Source organism: Ranitomeya variabilis, chromosome 8, assembly GCF_051348905.1.
Source record: "Ranitomeya variabilis isolate aRanVar5 chromosome 8, aRanVar5.hap1, whole genome shotgun sequence".
NCBI classification, from domain to species: Eukaryota; Metazoa; Chordata; class Amphibia; order Anura; family Dendrobatidae; genus Ranitomeya; species Ranitomeya variabilis.
The window spans coordinates 173,226,111-173,238,699 of NC_135239.1; the positions used below are offsets into that span (position 1 = coordinate 173,226,111).

Below are 12,589 nucleotides of genomic sequence, written 5' to 3' on the forward strand. Positions count from 1 at the left end.
GGTCTCTTCTCCTAAGTTCAAGCCTCGGTTCATCGGTCCTTATAAGATCTTGGAGATTCTTAACCCTGTGTCTTTTCGTTTGGATCTCCCAGCATCGTTTGCTATTCATAATGTGTTCTATCGGTCGTTATTGCGGAGGTATAAGGTGCCCGTTGTTCCTTCGGTTGAGCCTCCTGCTCCGGTGCTGGTGGAGGGAGAATTGGAGTATGTTGTTGAGAAGATCTTGGATTCTCGTGTTTCCAGACGTAGACTCCAGTATTTGGTTAAGTGGAAGGGTTATGGTCAGGAGGATAATTCCTGGGTGGTCGCCTCTGACGTTCATGCGACTGATTTGGTCCGCGCCTTCCATAGAGCTCATCCTGATCGCCCTGAGGGTTCTCGTGAGGGTTCGGTGACCCCTCCTCAAGGGGGGGTTACTGTTGTGGATTCTGTTTTTGGGCTCCCTCTGGTGGTTACAACTGGTACTGGGTGACTTTGGTGGGTTGCGGTCTCTGGTTTCCACCTGTCCATCAGGGGCTGGGTGTTTCCTATTTAACCTGGCTTTCCTGTCATTCCCTTGCCGGCTATCAATGTATCAGCGTGTCTCTGTTACCTTTGCTACCTGCTCCTAAGCCTTCAAGACAAGCTAAGTCTGGATTTCCCTGTTCCATGTTTGCTTTAATGTTTTTAGTCCAGCTTGCAGATATGTAATTCTCTGCTGCTGGTTGCTCTAGTGGGCTGAAATTACCACTCATGTACCATGAGTTGGCACATGAGTTCAAGTAATTTCAGGATGGTATTTTGAAGGGTTTTAAGCTGACCGCGCAGTTCACCTTTTGTATCCTCTGCTATCTAGCTTTAGCGGGCCTCATTTTTGCTGAATCTGTTTTCATAACTACGTTTGTGCCTTCCTCTCATTTCACCGTCATTATATGTGGGGGGCTGCTATATCTGTGGGAATATTTCTCTGGAGGCAAGAGAGGTCTGTGATTCTTCTGATAGGGGAAGCTAGATCTCCGGCTGGCGCGAGGCGTCTAGAGTCCCCCCAGGAACGCTCCCCGGCTACTGTTAGTTGAGTGTTGAGGTTCAGGATCGCGGTCAGCTCAGGTTCCATCACCCTAGAGCTCGTCCTGTTTTTGCCCGTGTTCTGTTGTTAAATTCCCTGCAATTGGGAACATGACACTGCAAGTCTGTTTGCAGTAAGGACTCCGGTGCTGTTTCCAGGAACAGTTTCTTCGCAAAGAGTCCTTTCTTTTGTAAAACCAGTAGAGGGCACCTTTAAGAAGGTGCAAACTATTTACAAGGAGTTTGTAATCATGCAGTGTTCATGATCCAGCAGTTCTTGATAACTTGTAGAAAACGAAAAACAAAAACAATAGGGATCCCGGGTAAACAAAGGGATCCCTTTAAGAGTTAACCCTAGACGGGTATTAGCAGCAAGAGCACATAAAGACGGACAGTTAACTATTTACATTCCATAAAGCATCTAGAGCTTCATAGTAAGTTGCAAGACATCAGCCGATAGTGGACATCTCCTGACCGTACAGGTTTCAGCCCCTGGTCCCCAGCTGATGTAGCATCAGTGTCAATAGTTGGTCTCTCGGGTGCAGTCAGGTCACCCGGTGTCTGGATTTGAAGGCTAACTCTAGCTGCCAGCTCAGTAGCTGCAACAAGGCGTACGGTGGTGATAGTAGTAAGATCTGTCACGTCTGGTTCAATCATGGTCGAGGCAACAGGTGACACCCCCTCAGGCCCACATCGTTGGACGTTCCGAGCGCACCATCCTTGTGCACTCCGGTGGCGGGTGTAGGTCACCTGATCCCCCCTTTGCAATAGTGGGTCACCATATTGGTTGCGGCAGGGAGTCTTTACGTTGTAACTGGTAACGAAGACGTCAGTCGGTAGTCCCGGTTCCTGTATGGAGCCCCAACCCCGCTTCGGGTGGAAGGCCAGCACAGTTCCCCGCTTTACCACGTCTTTCCTGCCACGTGCCGGCTTTGGGTGTTGTACTTTTGGCGCATCAGTTTGTTCTGTCTCTTTTCAGTTTTTCCAATGTAGGATCAGGCATTGTTTATACTGTTCCCAAGTGAGCACAGCGAGGGTGAGGCCTTCCTCCCGAGCTCCATCTGGCCCAATCCGGGGGGTATCCCACTGAAAGATCACCCCCTCTGAGCTCACATCTAGGGGTTTCCCTATCTTGATCGGTAGCGGAGGCACCAGTTTCCCCATCGTGTCGGGGGTTAGCACCACCAGCTCCGCTGAGAGGAACCGGTCACTGTCGGGGTGAGGAACGGTCGCAGGAGCGGGATCGGTCAGGAGAGCAGGATCGGTCGGGGGAGTAGTGGCGCCTTCCATACCTGATGTGATTCCACCGATGTCGATCCGGTCCGCTAACGAGGACACAGGAATCGGCTGCGGCCCGGACCGCGGCTCCTCCAAGGTGGCTTCTCGATGTGGCTCCGCTCTCCATGGCTCCGCATCTGCTGGCTCCATGGTCAGGATAGGTACGCTCAGCTCCTCCGCCGGCGGCTCCAATGAGTTCAGGTCCTTCAGCTGCGGTGGATGCGAGTCTGCCTCTGGTGGGTGAGGGCAGGCCGGGGTCACTTCGTCGTCGCTCGGGCACCTGCTGATCATCTTCGCTGTCTTGAGATCGGCAGCCGTGCATGCACCTGACTCCGCCATTTCTCCGAGGTAGAGTTCCCTCTTCACCTCGTTCCCGCTGTTGCAAATCAGGGGGCGGTTCTCCTCCCATGGCACGCCCTTCTTCTTCCTCTGCGCTCCCTCTGGCGCTGCAATGGCGGTGGATTTTGGCGGGAACCTTTGGCGGCAAGTGGCAGTACTGTTGTGAATTCTGTTTTTGGGCTCCCTCTGGTGGCTACTGGTGGTACTGGTTGACTTTGGTCTTGTGTTTCCAGTGCACCTGTTTTCATCAGGAAATTGGGAGTTTCCTATTTAGTCTGGCTTCTCAGTCACTCTAGTGCCGGCAACCAATGTTACCAGAGCATCTCTGTTGCTTGCTACCTGCTCCAAGTCTGCAGTTCAGCTAAGTTGAATCTTTGGCTTTTTTTGTGTTTGTTTTGTCCAGCATGCATTCATATTTCTCGTGCTGCTGGAAGCTCTAGTGATCTGAAATTACTACTCCGGTGTCATGAGTTGATAACGGAGTTAAGGTAGTTTCAGGATGGCTGCTTAGGGTTTTGAGGTAACCGCGAAGTCCTCTTTTGTATTTTCATCTATCTAGTCAGAGGGCCTCACTTTGCTGAATCTATATTCATACTGCGTTTGTGTTTTCCTCTTACCTAACCGTTATTACATGTGGGGGGCTACTATAACTTTTGGGGTTTCCCTGGAGGCAAGCCAGGTCTGTGTATTCCTCTTCTAGGGGTAGTTAGCTCTCCGGCTGGTGCGAGGTGTCTAGGGATACAACGTAGGCACACCCCCTGGCTACTATTAGTTGCGTGTTAGGTTCAGCGTCGCGGTCATCTGAGATTCCATCTTCCTAGAGCTAGTCCGTTTTTGCCTGAGTCCCTGCCATTGGGAACCATGACAGTATTGCCGGCCCGAATGTATTAAAGGTATTGGCTGAAGAAAGAGAGAAAAAAGAAGTTTCTGACACTTTTTTTTTTTTTTTTTTTACTCAGAAGTTCTGTCTAGCCATAATTGCAATCTGCTGTTTTTTTTTTTTTCTCTCCTCTTAACCCCTGAATGGCTCAGATCTCTGCTGTTGAGAAATGGATATCCAGAGTTTAGCTTCAAATCTTAATACTCTTGCCTCTAAGGTTCAAAATATCCAAGACTATGTTATACATGCTCCTATGTCTGAACCCAAGATCCCTATACCTGAGTTCTTTTCTGGAGATAGATCTCGCTTTTTGAATTTTAAGCACAATTGTAAATTGTATCTTTCTCTGAGATCTCGTTCCGCTGGAGACCCCGCTCAGCAGGTTAAAATTGTTATTTCCTTGTTGCGGGGTGACCCCCAGAATTGGGCATTTGCATTGGCACCAGGGAATCCTGCGCTGCTCAATGTGGATGCGTTTTTTCTGGCACTGGGGTTGCTCTATGAGGAACCTAATTTGGAGATTCAGGCTGAAAAGGCCTTGATAGCCCTCTCTCAAGGGCATGATGAAGCTGAAATATATTGTCAAAAATTTCGAAAATGGTCTGTGCTTACTCAGTGGAATTAGTGCGTCCTGGCGGCGAATTTCAGGGAGGGTCTCTCTGACGCCGTTAAAGATGTCATGGTGGGGTTTCCTACGCCCACAGGTCTGAATGAATCCATGACTATGGCTATTCAGATTGATCGGCGTTTACGGGAGCGCAAACCTGTGCACCATTTGGCGGTGTCTTCTGAGCAGGCACCGGAGATTATGCAATGTGATAGAATTCTGTCCAGAAGTGAACGGCAGAATTATAGGCGTAAAAATGGGTTGTGCTTCTACTGTGGTGATTCTGCTCATGTTATATCAGCATGCTCTAAACGCACAAAAAAGGTTGATAAGTCTTTTGCAATTGGCACCTTACAGTCTAAGTTTATTTTGTCTGTAACTTTGATCTGTTCATTATCAACTATTACTGTGGATGCCTATGTGGATTCTGGCGCTTCCTTGAGTCTTATGGATTGGTCCTTTGCCAGACGTTGTGGGTTTAGCCTAGAGCCTTTGGAAGTTCCTATCCCTCTGAAGGGTATCGACTCCACACCTTTGGCTAGGAATAAACCACAATTCTGGACACAAGTGACTATGTGTATGACTCCTGACCATCGGGAGGTGATTCGCTTCCTTGTGTTGCATAACTTGCATGATGTCTTAGTGCTTGGATTGCCATGGTTGCAAACTCATAATCCAGTCCTTGACTGGAAAACAATGTCTGTGTTAAGTTGGGGATGTCAGGGGGCTCATGGGGAAGTACCTTTGGTTTCCATTGCTTCATCTACTCCCTCTGAAATTCCGGCATTTTTGTCTGATTATTGTGATGTTTTTGAGGAGCCTAAACTTAGTTCTCTCCCCCCTCACCGGGATTGCGATTGTGCTATAGACTTGATTCCGGGCAGCAAGTTTCCCAAGGGTCGTTTGTTCAATCTATCTGTGCCTGAGCATGCTGCTATGCGAGAGTATATTAAGGAATCCTTGGAAAAGGGACATATCCGTCCATCCTCATCCCCTTTAGGAGCAGGTTTTTTTTTTCGTGGGTAAAAAAGATGGCTCCCTGAGGCCCTGTATTGATTATCGCCTGTTGAATAAGATTACAGTCAAATACCAGTATCCTTTGCCACTATTGACTGATTTATTTGCTCGTATTAAAGGGGCAAAGTGGTTCTCTAAGGTTGATCTTCGGGGTGCGTATAATTTGGTGCGGATTAAGCAGGGAGATGAGTGGAAAACTGCATTTAATACGCCCGAGGGCCATTTTGAGTATTTGGTAATGCCTTTTGGTCTTTCTAATGCTCCTTCAGTCTTTCAGTCCTTTATGCACGATATTTTCCATAAATACCTGGATAAATTTATGATTGTGTATTTGGATGATATTTTGATTTTTTCGGATGACTGGGAGTCGCATGTTCAACAGGTTAGGAAGGTTTTTCAGGTTTTGCGGTCCAATTCTCTGTTTGTAAAGGGTTCAAAGTGTATCTTTGGGGTTCAGAAGATCTCCTTTTTGGGGTATATTTTTTCCCCTTCTTCTGTTGAGATGGATCCTGTCAAGGTTCGGGCTATTTGTGATTGGACGCAGCCTACTTCCCTGAAGAGTCTTCAGAAGTTCTTGGGCTTTGCTAATTTCTATCGTCGATTTATAACTGGGTTTTCAAGTGTTGCTAAACCTCTGACTGATTTGACTAAGAAGGGTGCTGATGTTGCCAATTGGTCCTCTGCGGCTGTGGATGCCTTTGGGGAGCTTAAGCGCCGCTTTTCTTCTGCCCCTGTGTTGCGCCAGCCTGATGTTTCGCTCCCTTTTCAGGTTGAGGTTGATGCTTCCGAGATTGGAGCGGGGGCGGTTTTGTCGCAGAAAAGTCCCGATTGCTCAGTGATGAGACCATGTGCATTCTTCTCTCGAAAGTTTTCGCCCGCCGAGCGAAATTATGATGTCGGTAATCGGGAGCTCTTGGCTATGAAGTGGGCATTTGAGGAGTGGCGTCATTGGCTTGAGGGTGCTAGACATCAGGTGGTGGTCTTGACTGATCACAAGAATCTGATTTACCTTGAGTCCGCCAGGCGTCTGAATCCTAGACAGACGCGCTGGTCATTGTTTTTCTCTCGGTTTAATTTTGTGGTTTCATACTTGCCGGGCTCGCAAAATGTGAAGGCAGATGCTCTTTCTAGGAGTTTTGAGCCTGACTCCTCTGGTGATTCTGAGCCTACGGGTATCCTTAAGGATGGAGTGATTTTGTCTGCTGTCTCCCCAGACTTGCGACGTGCTTTGCAGGAGTTTCAGACTGATAGGCCTGATCGTTGTCCGTCTGGGAGATTGTTTGTTCCAGATGAGTGGACCAGTAGAGTCATCTCAGAGGTTCATTCTTCTGTGTTGGCGGGCCACCCTGGAATTTTTGGTACCAGAGATTTGGTGGCCAGGTCCTTCTGGTGGCCTTCCCTGTCTCGGGATGTGCGTACCTTTGTACAGTCTTGTGATGTTTGTGCTCGGGCCAAGCCTTGCTGTTCTCGGGCTAGTGGATTGTTGTTGTCCTTGCCTATTCCGAAGAGGCCGTGGACGCACATCTCTATGGACTTTATCTCGGATCTCCCGGTTTCTCAGAAAATGTCTGTCATTTGGGTGGTGTGTGACCGTTTTTCTAAGATGGTTCATTTGGTACCCTTGCCCAAATTGCCTTCTTCATCGGAGTTGGTTCCTTTATTTTTTCAGAATGTGGTTCGCTTACATGGTATCCCGGAAAACATCGTATCTGACAGAGGATCTCAATTTGTGTCTAGGTTCTGGCGAGCGTTCTGTGCCAGGATGGGCATTGATTTGTCTTTTTCATCTGCGTTCCATCCTCAGACTAATGGCCAGACGGAGCGAACTAATCAGACCTTGGAGACGTATTTGAGGTGTTTTGTGTCTGCTGATCAGGATGATTGGGTCGCCTTTTTGCCGTTGGCAGAGTTTGCCCTCAATAATCGGGCCAGTTCTGCTACTCTGGTTTCTCCTTTCTTTTGCAATTCAGGGTTTCACCCTCGTTTTTCGTCTGGTCAGGTGGAGTCTTCGGATTGTCCTGGAGTGGATTCTGTGGTGGATAGACTGCACCGGATTTGGAGTCATGTGGTGGACAATTTGAAGTTGTCTCAGGAGAAGACTCAGCAGTTTGCTAATCGTCATCGTTGTGTGGGTCATCATCTCCGTGTTGGAGACTTGGTGTGGTTGTCTTCTCGTTTTGTCCCTATGAAGGTCTCTTCTCCTAAGTTCAAACCTCGGTTCATAGGTCCTTATAAGATTTTGGAGATTCTTAATCCTGTATCTTTTCGTTTGGACCTTCCAGCATCTTTCACCATTCATAATGTCTTCCATAGGTCGTTGTTGCAGAGGTACGAGGTACCGGTTGTTCCTTCTGTTGAGCCTCCTGCTCCTGTGCAGTATGTTGTGGAGAAGATTTTGGACTCTCGTATTTCCAGACGGAGACTTCAATATCTGGTTAAATGGAAGGGATACGGTCAGGAGGGTAATTCTTGGGTGACTGCCTCTGATGTTCATGCCTCTGATTTGGTTCGCGCCTTTCATAGGGCGCATCCAGATCGCCCTGGTGGTTCTCATGAGGGTTCGGTGCCCCCTCCTTAAGGGGGGGGGGTACTGTTGTGAATTCTGTTTTTGGGCTCCCTCTGGTGGCTACTGGTGGTACTGGTTGACTTTGGTCTTGTGTTTCCAGTGCACCTGTTTTCATCAGGAAATTGGGAGTTTCCTATTTAGTCTGGCTTCTCAGTCACTCTAGTGCCGGCAACCAATGTTACCAGAGCATCTCTGTTGCTTGCTACCTGCTCCAAGTCTGCATTTCAGCTAAGTTGAATCTTTGGCTTTTTTTGTGTTTGTTTTGTCCAGCATGCATTCATATTTCTCGTGCTGCTGGAAGCTCTAGTGATCTGAAATTACTACTCCGGTGTCATGAGTTGATAACGGAGTTAAGGTAGTTTCAGGATGGCTGCTTAGGGTTTTGAGGTAACCGCGAAGTCCTCTTTTGTATTTTCATCTATCTAGTCAGAGGGCCTCACTTTGCTGAATCTATATTCATACTGCGTTTGTGTTTTCCTCTTACCTAACCGTTATTACATGTGGGGGGCTACTATAACTTTTGGGGTTTCCCTGGAGGCAAGCCAGGTCTGTGTATTCCTCTTCTAGGGGTAGTTAGCTCTCCGGCTGGCGCGAGGTGTCTAGGGATACAACGTAGGCACACCCCCTGGCTACTTTTATTTGCGTGTTAGGTTCAGCATCGCGGTTACCTGAGATACCATCTTCCTAGAGCTAGTCCGTTTTTGCCCGTGTCCCTGCCATTGGGAATCATGACACAGTACACAGTCTTGGCAAGAAGTCACAGTCCAAGTACAATTCAATCACAGTTCCAAGGCACACATGACCCGATCCTCGGGCTTAAGTAGGATCCTGTTCGTGACGCCAAGTTGGAGCGCCCCCACTGACGCAGGGCCACACAGTCCCCAGTACCGGGTCTCTCTTCTGGCTCTGTCGATGTCACGGTGGCTAGACCCCGGCCCGTGACCCTGCTAAGGGGCGTCCAATAAAGAAACAACAGTTCGAGGTGTGGTGCAAGATGCAATCAATAACAAGGACACAGGGATGCAGTCTCTTTACCTCTTTACTGAAGGCTTCAGGATCCTCAGTCCGAAATACGGTTAACCGGGCGGTGAGAGTCCGGCCGGTCCGATGGCACCTACAGAGTTCTCTTTGCAGGTGGAAATCGGTGCCTACCTTCTAGCGCTTGTGTGTTGTGGTCCTCCCCTGCTGGGCTTACAGGATAGTCCCCACAACTGTTGTGTCTGTTTCTGAAGTTCCCTCACAACTCGATTAAGATGTTCTGCTTCGTCCCCCAGATGATATGGCTAGGACGCACCCGTATGACGGGTAGGCCTGGAGTTCTTCCGGGACCCTAGAGTCGCCCCTCTCCAATTGTTGCCCCCTATGTCTTCTTAGGTGATTTTGGTGAGACAGCCAACCTAAAATCAACTGTCCTGCCTCTGTTTGAAGTATTGCTTGGAGCCTAATACTTCCTCGGCGTTCTGGCCACCGGCTACGCGCCTCAATAGGATGTTGCCTCGTTTTACAGCACGACTCCTACTGGTGTTTCTCCTTGTTGCGTTGATCTCGTTTCTCACCCTCAATACACCTCGCTTCTTATCCTTTCTTAGGATGCTGCCGCACGTGGGGCAGGCGCAGCTCCGTAGCTCTCTATCTCGTGCTAGGTCTCTGCCAGGATCCCACTCCTGACAAGGACCCCCCTGAGTCTCTCCCCGCAACACCCTCTGCCACAGGATGTTGCCTGTTCGATCCCCAGTTTTACCAGATTGTCAGGAGTGGCCTAATACATAGCGCCCTTAGCTCCCCCTAGAGGCCAGACTGTGAAGTGTATTGGTGTCTGTGATACCTGCTCAGATGAACTCCTTCAGTGCCATCAGACGTACCATCACTCCCCTTAGTGGCGGAGCATCAGTACTGCAACGACCAGGACTCTGGGGCGCTGCACATGCTTCCATTGGCCCCCAACACCCAATTGCGGGATGCCATGCCATGGCAGTTGAGGCTGAAGACCCCTGTTTCTGCCATCCAGATACTTATCTGAAGCCCAGCCTTTGGCTTCATGGGAAAACATCACTTTCTCTATATCATGTAATACTGTTGCATTGCAGCATATAGGACAAGCGAGTAAGTTATTGCAGGCTCAAATTCCTGCCAGGTGAGTAAAAGGCTAAAAAAAATGTTTTTAGAAATATATAACCAAATTAAAATGAAATCAAAATTTTAATTATTCCCCATCTTTATAACATCTTACCACCTATGCCTGTAAAAATCCAATCAAAATATAAAATTAATTAACTGTTATCATAAAAGCCATTATTCAGTCATCACACGTCCCTAAAAAAAATTAATAAAAAGCAATCAAAACCTTGTATGCACGCAAAAATGGTATCAATAAAAATGTCAACTTGCGGTGCAAATTAAAAAAATAAATAAAAATAGAAAAACAAGCTTTCACACAGGTCAATATATGAAAAAATAAAGTTATGGGTTTCATTAAATGATTACGAAAAACTTTTTTTTTTTTATTACAAGTTTTAATAAAAAAAAAAAAACTATACAAGATTGGTATCACCGTCATTATTGTCCCAGAAAGTCGTGTGCAAAGTCACTTTTTACCACACAATGAACAACAAAAAACAAACACAAAAACAGTGCAGAATTGTGTTTTTTACCAATTTTCTAGTACAGCTGTATTGAAAAGAATTAGAAAAGTTAAGACTCTTAGAAAAAGGGGATGGAAAAATGAAAACGCAGAATTGTAAAATGTATACTATGGGTATCCTTTCTGTAACATTACAGCTGCCTGGTGGGGGTGACCATTGTTGGACCCCCACCAATATGATATTGATGACCTACGTCTGTCCTAAGCAGTCTCGGACTGGCCCACAAGAGGACAGGAGAATCCTCCGGTAGGCCCCTGTGAAGGATTGCTAATAAGTAGAGCTATTACACTTAATAAACAATTTTCAGAAAAAGGTATCATCTAATCAGTCATTAAACAAGCTACCCAAGTTAATATTACATAGATGCAAAAGCATATTTATGTACTAGGGTCAGGTATTTTTTTATGTAACTGAACAGTAGGCTCCAAGTATCAATCAATGTTACTGGTGGGCCTTGGCCAACCCAGTTTAACACTGATCCTAAGGATTCATTTTCATTATCAAGCTCTTTAAAATGAGTGGTTTCTTAGTTCCAGTTTTGTGTCTCAATTTTCCTAGGGTCTACTTATCTGAAAAGGTCCTATAAATTACATACCGTAATTGGTGAGGTGTTGTTGAGTAAATTACATAATTTTGAGCCCAAAGTCCTGTATTAGCCCAAAGTCCTGTATTACCCCGCATGACCACAAGCCGTGAGCCAGATCTGTCGGGTTTTTGAACTGGGAAAGTGTTCCCTGTGTCTTTAAATTAAAATTAAAATTTTGAACATTGTTTGGGGCCTTTTCTCTGAAGTCCAGATTTACTATTAAACTTGAGAGATGTGAATTTATTAAGAGGATCTTTAATTTTCATTGTTGTCATGTAAGTAATAAATTGGAAGGCTTTTCCAGATAATTGCCCTGCAGGCATCTTGGCAATGCTTCCTTACCACGATTATCATATATTAATATAATATTTTTCAGGTGCTTCAGTATATGACAGAATCTCATGTTTTCCAGCCTCTTCTCCGGGTCAGTAATATTATTACACAATACAAACGGACAGTAAACAATTAGGAAACATATTGTAATTTGTCACTTTTGTCATTTTTGTCATAGAGTAACTTTGCTCCAGTAGGAGACGGACCTTTTACTGCATTTGTCCCACAAAACCAGGTTCTTGTAAACAGCACCGAGGTAAGAACTGTACGGTGGCAGAATTTTATTTCTACTTCTCCTAGTGGGTAGTTTGGATTCACAGGACTCAGTCCAGGGCTCAGTAATCTGTGGCCATTGGATGGGAGTCCTGAGAAATGCCTCCTATGTCCCCCGGCATCCACGGCTCTACTTTTCGATTAACGTGTATAAAGATGTCGCGACAGGACAGCTAATCAACAGAAGAGCCACGGATGGGACAGTTCTCAGGGTTCCCAAATGACGACCACAGATTACTGACGTGGATCCTGCAAATCGATTCGCACCAACTCTACTAATGAGCACTTGAAAACGGTATCGACAAAGGGTATTGTTTCCTGGACTTAAAATGTTCCCATAGTCTGGCTGTCCTAAATCAGAATTTTAACTCCTATTCCCAATTATCTGCATGCGTAAACATGCCGGCGATCACCTGATAAAAACGAGCAAAATGCTCATTCATTCTGTGATCGGATCATTTATGTCGGCAAAAAAAAAAATCATTGTTATTGGCAAAACGTCGTCCCACATAAACGACTAATTTGCTGCCAATAACATGATACCGTATGGAGACACAATGATCGTTCTGTCCCCATCATTGTTTATAGGCCTCTGTAATCAGGTCGGTCAATAAGCGCAAATGGATTTTTTTATAGTCAATAAGCATGTCTCAAGACACATTTCGGCCTATCCAAATATACCATATGGTCTACTGATAATCATAACTCTACTATTTGCCCAGCATTGTATTAGTTAATTATTTGCCCAGATATCATACTAGTAATCTCACAGACAGCCAAATCCACCAATTCTCCTAAATATTTGGGGTTACTCCAGACTCTCCCCCAACGGCAGATGCCAGGGGAGATGAGAATCGGGTGGTTGGATTTCAAGCAATAAGCCTCCACTGAAGATTTCTGGCAGTATCTTTCTCCCCTCTATTCATCCAGACGCCATAAATGCTTAACATGTATATTGGGGGTGCTTCGGGGAAGTAGCTGCTAGCTGAATTAGTGTATAACCAGCCTTATACAATGCTTATTC

General features: G+C 46.3%; 1 protein-coding gene across 2 annotated transcripts in view; it reads left to right on the plus strand.

The window, feature by feature from the left end:
- Positions 1 to 12,589, plus strand: part of STAB1 (stabilin 1) — a 191,501-nt gene that overhangs the window by 138,015 nt on the left and 40,897 nt on the right. For both annotated transcript variants that reach the window (XM_077276156.1, XM_077276157.1), the window contains 2 exons: positions 11,336 to 11,383; positions 11,471 to 11,548. In XM_077276156.1, the coding sequence (XP_077132271.1) occupies positions 11,336 to 11,383; positions 11,471 to 11,548 (126 nt within the window). The remainder of the gene's footprint in view (positions 1 to 11,335; positions 11,384 to 11,470; positions 11,549 to 12,589) is intronic.